We start from the raw sequence: 9,904 nt of genomic DNA on the forward strand, positions 1-9,904 counted from the left end.
CATACTGTATATGTTTAAATAAACACAAATGATTGATGATTAAAATTGTTTATTCAGCCTTAATTAAAAATGAGCATACACACAACCCAGCTCAGTCAGTAGCAGGGCTACAATTGAAACATGAGTCACTGGTTATTGAAGCATCAACACCTCAGCAACATAAAAACAGCTTATTTCAAGCAGCAACCCAAAAACATCCAGAAAAAAATGGATACATGTCTTTGTTTCCCTCCTACACAGCGGCATTTAAACGAAGCAAAAATGCAGTATGAGTGAATGCAAAGTACATGTGTTGTGAGTGAGAGCACAAGAGGGAGATGAGAGGATGCACCAAACCCATGCAGAGAACTTTGGTACATTCAGCCTCCCTTGCTTTAGTTCACACAATGTTGCTCCACAAGATACGCAAGATAATGAGGCAGCAGCAAAATCACACTCAGAACCATTTTGCATCAGTAAACACTGAATGGCAGGCATGCAGTTATGGCTTGCAAGGTAAGCTGTCATTGCTCTTAATTATTCATGAAACATCATACATCACGATCTGACAACAGCATCAGCACCAATTTAGCTTCGCAAAAACAACGAGAGACGCGACCTGCGAGAGGGGAATGAACAACAAAGCTAAGAGAATCATCTGAGAGGAGGACTTGAGGACGAGGCAGCTGGGTGTGAATTATCTTCATCTCTCTGTCTGTTGTTCATACAAAACAGCAATGAGAAACATTCGTCTGTTATTAGACACGTCTAAAGAAATACTATAGCAGGTGATGCTTTTTCCCAGAGGATGGATGGAAGTCCAGTGTTGACATTCTCCATTTCATAGCCAGAGGATTTTGTAGACTGGGACCGAGGTGTTGCACCTAGCGGACGCCTTTCCTGCCCAGGAACCGCAAGACTGCGTAATTGTAGGTGGTGGCAGCCAGATACAGAAACTGCAAAGAGAACATTGAGATGGAGGCGGGAAGAATAAAAAGGAAAAACATTTTAACATATGTGACCTTTTTAAAGGGTCGATTCACCCAAAAAAACGCACAAACATATTTTCTTACTTGCTTCAAAGGGTATCTAACCATGCAGGTTTGGAGTTGTCCAGGGTTTGACAAATTAATTTTTCATATTTCTGCTGCCCACCCAATAGATATCTTTTTATTGTACTCACATTCAAAACTGACTTTTATTCCTGATAATCTGCATATTTTGTGAGAACTATTTCTTTCCTCTTTCTTTTTCCATACCTTTGCATTTATAAATGATGCTTATATCATGTTCTTTCTCTTTTTCATTAATATCGTATGATGAAACTCATGGAGAACAAAGTACATGAATGGATTTAATGAGTCAACAAATACAATCTAAAATAAGAAAGTATTTCCACTGAAAACTGCTCATAGCAAGGCCCAGAAGGAGATGAAAGTCATTTTTGCATGCTTTGACGACCACAAAACACGTTTCATTAACTTCAATTGCATTGGGGCTGCAATAATCTAAGAGACACATATCTTTAAACCTAACCAACTAAAAATGTGGGTAAACTGACCCTTTACATGCGATTCAACTGGTAGTGTTAACAAGAGCAATCTTAGATGAAATATTGAATCAAACCAGAAAGCATGCAAATTGACAAAGCAATTGCTCACCAGTGCCAAGAGAGTGACCCCGGCACCAGCAAATGCAGCAATGTACAAGTCATAGGTGACGTAGAACTGTAAGACATATCAAACACAGGTTAGTTATATTCATAATCATTGCATTAAAACATTTGCTAACACACCACACAACATGCATTCATATAGTAGACTTTACACTGATTCTGCACATTGGTTTTAACGTGAGGATGCTGACACAAGACAAAACTGTGCAAAAGGAAATATTGAATCCGGCTACTCACTTCGCTGGTTTTGCAAATAGATGCCAGGGTCATTCCACAAGCCTTGCCTGGCATTGCATTCCAAGGAAGCAGACCTTAAATGAAGACAATGACGTAAGTGTCTCTTGCAATTGCTGAATCTCGATGAGTTATGACGCATTTAAGTTCCTGCTTGCATACAGCATGCCAGAGACACAGACGTGAAGAAATTTAGATGAAGCTGCAGTTATCTTCATTATTTTCATAACTTATTCAACAAGCAGTTTTGCATCCATTCCCCAATGATGAATTCCTTTGCTTTCACGGACACATTCACATTCTCGTCAGGTGGAGAATGTGCCAGTCAGTCATTATAAGGACAACGCACCATACTGCCTGGCATCCATGCAAATCCAGCCGTGCTGATTAATGCTGGGGGTTGTTTCAGCCAGGATGTTTATGTTGTGGCAGGTCTGCTCCATGTTGAACAAGAAGAAGACTGGGATAGCAGAGAAGGCAAACACTGCCAGCCAGATGAAAGCCAAGATGTACGTCACTATGATAAACTGTCGAAAAATAAGAAAGTGCAGGACGTCAGGTCACAGAGATGTGGCGTATAAGAGCCCAGGTTTCAGTGTGATGAATGTGCTGTCATTAAATTCAGCTATGAACCATAAGTCATGAATCTGTGTAGAAATCGCTGAAATAAAGAACATTTCATTCAACTTAGGAGCGAGAATAAAACCAGCATTCAGCATCTTAACAATGACATCATATTTACCCTCCCGCTTTACTCCCCCTCCCGTCCCATCTCCTTGTTCTCACCGTCAGGCTGAGGCAGCGGCCACAGTGGGTGCTCCTGAATTCTCCAAACGTCTGCTTGACCGCGCTCGTGGTGTAGAAACCCTCAGCCAGCAGCAGGATACCATAGAGGAAGAAAAACGATGCCAGGCCATAGATCACGTACTGGAAGTATTTGATACTGGGACAGTCACAGGGAGACAGTCAAGTCAAACAGCAAAAATAACCCATTCTTCAGAGGCCAAAAGTCACAATAAAGAGAATTCATTGAAGCATCACTCACAAGGAGGCCATGACCACAAAGTCTTGGACGTTGCGGGTGAAGTAAGTCTCGACGAGGACCTCGGTCTGGGACAACGCTTCATGCCCACAGCCACAAAATAACGCCATGCCGGCATAGCACAGCAGGGTGGCCACCAGGGATGGGTAGGGCACTGCCCCAATGCACCGGATACAGCAATCATAACAACCTGAGGGGGCATAATATATCAGCACACAGGCGGCACACACCGCACATATAACCACACAACACATCTACGCCACGGTGGGGAACTCTTTCACCCTGTGGGGGAGCTATGAAAAAGGCCTCGCTCTGTCAGCAAATCCATGAGCATACACCAAGACCCCGGCAACAGGCAAGAAAGCAACAGAAAAAAAATAAAAAATTAGTGACAAACAAGAGTTCAAGCAGCGATTCCCAATTAAGCGTCCAAACAAAAGCAGTCACCGCTGACTTCACGACAACCTCATGCACTTCTCTGTTGAAGCAGGTAGCAAATATCCCCAGTGTTAATAAATGCATTGGCAGAAATGGGATAGAGGGAAGCACCTAAGGCTTTGCAAAGCCAAGGCTGCCTGACCGGAAACATTTGCTGCTTCTGATCCTGTACTCCACAATCAAGAGAGATCCCAGTGCCAACCAGGGATGTACAGTGCTGTCTACAAGCTGTTGCTAAAGGAAAATAAGTCTCCGCGCTGACTTCATCTGTATGTTAAAGCTCCTCTGCTGGTACCAGCACCTCACAGCTCGGCCCCTACTAACTCTGGTCCTGCCCTCTTTGTCCAGCGGTCACAGGCGTCACCAGGCGAGAGAGAGAGAGAGATGGTGGCGAAACTCTGGCTTCAGGGGCCTGAAGAAAGAGCTTCTCTTTGTGGCTGCAGATACAATGTCCATTGTCTTTGCCATGATCAGGGAGGAACAAAGGGTAGCGATGTTAAATAAACAAAGACCATGGTGCCACAAAACACACACACACACGCACACGCGCGCACACACACACACACACACACACACACACACACACACACACACACACAGTAGTATGTGGTGGCAGAAGGGTCACCAGGACCGTCTCTACACCATAGTCAATATCACTACTCAGGCCATCCTCCCTCCACAGCTGGCTGAGACTGGTACCATGGCACTGAGTGTCAATGCCGGCGGGGGCTGGGTTCAAGTGTTGAAAGAGTGGGTAGAAGCATAGTGAACGAGAGGGGGGGGGGGGCAATTTGAATATCTGCAACAACAACAACAATAACAACAACTCCACTCAGTTTTGTCGCTACACATTTTGAAATTCTTAGGCGGCCAAACTATGTTAGTGCGATAAAAAATTCGGATCATTTCAGGTCATTGTTACTTTATTGTCTCCCGTGGGAGACAATTGTCTTGGTTTTAGGTCAAAACCAAACATTACAATAAAACACATTAAATAAGAGCACACGTGCAGTCATTAGTCTGAGATAAAACCGCCATCCTCTCTCGTGCCAACTTCACAAATTATTGGATTTTAGTTGGAAGAGGCTGTGAGTTTAACAAACTGCTACAAAAGTATAAATAGTAACAGCAGGAAGACTGCTCGAGCCCCAAAAATGATAGTGCCTGCAGACACCCACGCTTCAGCTGTGCCCTGCAACAGTGACTACAGTGATAAAGTGATAAAGGCAATCATGGCCTTTATTTCAACTCATTTACAGTAGATGTCAGATCACCAATCACGACTTAAAATGCGACTAAAATCTTCTGAGCATGAGCGATAGTTTGTGAGTGAGAAAAAAAAATGGTCAGCAGAGGTTATTTGGGTCCACAGCTCTCATGGAAATCTGCTAATTTATACCCATGAGACATGTGGGAGTTTCTGACCTCTTTTCACCTCTTTGACCTGGCATGGCCTTGGCATGTTGAGAGTCAATGCCCATGTCTGTCAGTCACTCTGATTCCACTCATTGTTTGTGGTTAAAGGAGTTAGAAGAGGTAACGGGGAGTTCCGTCTTTATTTAAAAGCAAGCAATCCTGAGCAGAGCCTTCCTTTTCAGTCTTATGAAATCACCATTGTATGTTAAATTACAGCATATTAAATACAAGGGTAAATCAGTGCTGAATCAGTGATCCATCTGTGGATCTCAAAATGCATTTGTTGAATGGAAAAACAGGATTAAATTGCAGCAAATCTTGCCCACAGTGGACAAGGGCAACATGGACAGAAATGATATATTAAAGGCAACATTAGTAAGTTATTGAAATTCACATTTTCAAATCACATTAATAATAGATGATAAGAGTTATTAAAGATTCTGTGCACTCACCCATGTCCAGAGAGAAGTGTGGGGGTTATTGAAGTTTTGCTGGGTCGCTTTGTGACTGTGATATGAGGATATGAGAAGTTATTCCCCGCCACTCCTATATGAATCTGACTCGCGCTTTTGTCTCATCAACAACAGATAGACCACATCTCCCCGACTCACATCTTAAAGTCACAAAGTCCCATTTCAGCTGCCAGTCATTATTTATGGAGCCATGGGTTCAGAACTGGGGACAGAAAGTGGATTATAAATTCTGTTATGAGTTTTGTTTCTTGGTATTTGGTGATATTTACTGTTTTTGAGATGCTTGAATTCTTTTGATTACGCAAACAAATGTGGGTAATTTAGTAGAAATGGTAGTTTTTGCATGCACACAAAGATTACAGAGATATCAGTTGATACATCCAATCTATTTTTAAGTGCAAAGCTGCACAGTTTTCTTTATTTATATGTACAACACAAATGATCTACCACAGCTGTCCTTACATCTTTACATGTCTTAACCTCAGAGGTGTTTAATTATTGCACATGTTGATTTGAAGGCTGTATTTCATTAACTTCATTAACTGTTTATCGTCAACATGCATGTGCTGTCTGTCTGCACATGCACATGCTAGATGTCAGCAAGATACAACAAGCAGGTCTCAGGGCCCTCAGAGCAGCGTCCCGAGAAACACACAGCGATGAGAGGTACGCACAGACAAAAGAGTGAAATAAATCGTATCGCCGGTGACTGACATCGATGAAGTTGCCCAACAAGGGTGACATTGACGGTCGGGTCCAGCTGCTGCCCTCCTTCCCTCCCTCCCTCATGTTTGACCCAGTTGATGTCAAAGCCGGGTTCAGTACAAAGGAGCCAGTGTGGAGCAGGAGAAAACACCATTTTCTTTATTTTTTTTTCTAGGAGAAGTCCCTCATCCTATTTTTGCTTCCCCATTTGAAGCCCATGACAAAATGGACATAAATGTTAAAAACCACAAGGGAGCTACAGACAACAATCACACCACCAATTGGGCCAGATAATAACAGTCATCTCCCTTTGCAAATCAGCACATTTGAGCGACTGATCTGTTGTTGAACATGGATTCACTCCTCTTAAGATGGTGTCAATATTAAACCAATGGGCAAAAGGACTCAAAAGCAGACTCGGGGGACAGATCAGTCGTAGGTAAAAACTGTTTACTGAAGCAGGGTTTGGTAAACAGGGGATACGTCAGCATAAGGCCAAAGTACCAAACCATAAGGCTGAGTCTAAGTCCAAAAATCCCAAAACAGATCAAACACTAGAGACTAACTCTTGAACAGAGAACAGATAAAAGGGAGAACGGACTAAACACACAAGGGAGGAAGGGTAATCAGGAGCAGGTGAAGCCAATCAAGGCGGGGCAGTGCATCACACAGGCGGGAAACGCACAAGTGCGGGAAGTGAAGACACTGAAACGAGAGAGACGACAAGTAAATGCCGAAATAAAACAGGAAATGAGACGAATACTGAAGAAATAAGAAAACTTAACTAACACGGGACCGGGATGTGACATTTGTTCACAAAATAATAGCCTTGTGGATTGGTGAATTGCTTGGTGTGAGTTTACAGTCTGTAGCCTTTTGTCTCCAAGAAAAACAGAATAATGACACACGAAGTAATTAGTATATAGAAAAGAAGTAATGAGATCAGGAAGTGAGAGAGCGGAGAGGAATGATGCCTTTGAAATCTTTGAAAAAAATATGTGAGAGAGAGAGAAAAAAGAGACGGGTAGCATTAATTAACCTCGGTACAGTACATGGAGTGTAGAATGGTTCAGCTTTACTTTTGAGATGTGAATTAGCAATGATTTTGACAAGTTAAAGGACGGGATTGGGAGGACACGTTTTGGAGACTTGGTGGCTTCGGTGGCATGAAGAGAGAGATTCATTAATTTATGAATGAACTATATTCCACAAAAACTGATGCAGATGGTGGTCGGGATGCGAGCAGCTCAGATGATGAATTATTGGGTAACTCTTAATGAGACGGCCTGACAGTTATTAGTTAATGCATGAACTGATTTTGAACTAAGCACATTACTCTCTCCGAGCAAGTATAGCAACTGCTATCATGGTGCATATATCAATATATGTTTAGCATAATCACATTGAAAATTGTACCTATATCATGATCAGCACCATGGACAGCAGTGACTGCATTGTGAGCGTACTATACATCAATGTATGTGACTGTGTGTGCAGTTCGTATATGTGATGTGGCACAGTGCTCTATCTTTGAGTCATTTTTGTAATTGTTTGCTGCGTGATAGATATTTTCTATCTACCAATATTTACGCACTGCAAGTGGTAATATGCATGCGTTGATTGCACCACCTTCTATCCCTGTTATGGTAATGTGTGTTATCTTGTGACAAAACGAACAAACAGGCACCAAACAAACAAACAAGAACTTGGAGGACAAAAACACGTCAGTCAGAAGTGAGTTCAGTGGCAATGACCTCCCGCGGGGAGTGCCTGAATTATTTGTTTTACGGCATGATGAAGCAAACGGAGGACTGAGCTGTGTTTCTCCAACAGGGTGTCTATTTGCTTGCGTGTTTGATTGTCTTTCAGGCTTATCTCAGACTCTGCTGGCTGTGACTGATGTTGCACTCTCTGATCATTTCTGTGTTTTCTTTGAGAGTGCAATCTCCTTGCACACAAATGTCCAAACCAAGGTTGTGACAAAGCGTTACATCTCTGAAAACACCAGTGAACTATTTATTCAGAAGTTCTCCTCCACACCAGCCTTCTTTTGCCTCTCAGTCAATGAGCTTGTAGATGGCTTCAATTTTAAAGTTAAAAATATTGTTGATGCCATTGCACCCATTAAAGTGAAGGTTGTCTCGGGTAAGCAAAGATCTCCTTGGAGAAATGCTACGCTGGTCAAAATAGAGAAACGAGAGTGTCGGAAAGCTGAGCGCAGGTGGCGAAAAACTAATCTCCAGGTTCACTGTGACATCTATAAAGAGAGACTTCGCAATTATAATTTGGAACTTAGAAATGCAAGGCAGTCATTCTTCTCTGAAATCATAACCAAAAACAAGAACAATACACGCGCCTTATTTGCTACCGTCGACAGGCTAACAAACCCTCCAGTGTCGGTAGCTGCTGAGCTCCAATCCACCTGGGCATGCAATCAATTTGCCTCCTTTTTTACTGACAAAATTCTGAAAATTAGACAAGCAGTCAGTGCCTCCACACCAACCACAGGATATGTGTTGTCCCGATCTCTGAATAACATCCATTCAAATATCATGACACAATTTCATTCAATCGACCGTAGAAGCCTAGAAGACATTATACAACATCTGAAGTCATCCTCCTGCTGCTTGGATATTCTACCAACACACTTTTTCAAAAATATTTCAAACTGCATGACCACTGATCTCTTACAAATTGTAAACACATCCCTTCTCTCAGGTGTCTTCCCACAAGCCCTAAAAACTGCAGTTATTAAACCGCTCCCAAAGAAGGCTAGTTTAGACTCTGCAACGATGAAAAATTATAGGCCAATATCAAACCTCCCATTTCTAAGTAAAATAATTGAAAAAGCGGTTTTCCAACAGCTGACCAACTTCTTGGCCGTAAATAACTGCTTTGATGTTTTCCAGTCAGGCTTTCGACAGCACCACAGTACTGAAACTGCTCTTGTTAAGGTTTTCAACGACATCCACTTAAACATAGACAATGGCAGAAGTTCAGTCTTAGTGTTACTGGATCTCAGTGCTGCATTCGACACCGTCGACCATGCCATACTCCTAGAAAGACTAAAAATCTGGGTGGGACTCTCTGGCACAGCACTTAACTGGTTTGAATCCTACTTGAAGGACCGAGAATACTTTGTGTCTGTAGCTGATTACACATCAGAGCTGACTAAAATGACATGTGGTGTTCCCCAAGGTTCAATACTGGGGCCTCTTCTGTTCAACATCTACATGCTTCCACTAGCTCAGATTATGGAAAGCAACAAAGTGTGTTATCATAATTATGCAGACGACACACAAATCTACATAACTATGTCACCAGGGGACTATAATCCCATACAAGGGCTGGGTAACTGCATTGAACAAATCAACAACTGGATGTGCCAGAATTTTCTTCAATTAAACAAATATAAAACAGAAGTAATTGTTTTTGGTACCAATGACGAACAATTGAAAATCACCGCTCAGCTTCAGTCACTGATGTTAAAACCCACAAACCAAGCCAGGAATCTAGGTGTAGTTATGGATTCAGACCTCAACCTGAACAGCCATATCAAGACAATTACAAAATCAGCCTACTATCACCTGAAGAATATATCAAGGATTAGAGGACTTATGTCTCAAGAGGATTTGGAAAAACTTGTCCACACATTTATCTTCAGCAGACTGGACTACTGTAACGGTGTGTTTACAGGTCTCTGTAAAAAGTCTGTCAGAAAGCTGCAGCTGATTCAGAACACTGCAGCTCGAGTCCTCACTAAGACCAGGAGGGTGGATCACATCACCCCAGTTCTGATGTCTTTGCACTGGCTTCCTGTCCAACAAAGAATTGACTTTAAAATCCTGCTGTTGGTTTACAAAGCACTGAATGGTTTCGGGCCAAAATACATCTCTGATCTGCTGCTACCTTATGAACCATCCCGACCCCTCAGGTCGTCTG

General features: G+C 42.4%; 1 protein-coding gene across 2 annotated transcripts; it reads right to left on the reverse strand.

Annotated features, from left to right (window-relative positions):
• Positions 1–32: 32 nt before the first annotated feature.
• Positions 33–5,376, reverse strand: plp1b (proteolipid protein 1b). 2 transcript variants are annotated; one of them, XM_079283168.1, is made up of 7 exons: positions 5,237–5,376; positions 2,934–3,120; positions 2,675–2,831; positions 2,238–2,415; positions 1,892–1,965; positions 1,641–1,706; positions 33–935 (listed from the first exon to the last, which is right to left on the reverse strand). In XM_079283168.1, the coding sequence occupies exons 1-7, from the start codon at positions 5,238–5,240 to the stop codon at positions 864–866; spliced, it is 738 nt and encodes a 245-aa protein (XP_079139294.1). In that variant the 5' UTR covers positions 5,241–5,376; the 3' UTR covers positions 33–863. The 2 variants fall into 2 exon arrangements, with proteins under 2 accessions (XP_079139294.1, XP_079139293.1); XM_079283167.1 differs by lacking the exon at positions 5,237–5,376 and adding an exon at positions 3,480–3,692.
• Positions 5,377–9,904: the final 4,528 nt, after the last annotated feature.

The sequence above is a fragment of the Melanostigma gelatinosum genome (assembly GCF_949748355.1).
Source record: "Melanostigma gelatinosum genome assembly, chromosome: 14".
NCBI lineage: Eukaryota > Metazoa > Chordata > Actinopteri > Perciformes > Zoarcidae > Melanostigma > Melanostigma gelatinosum.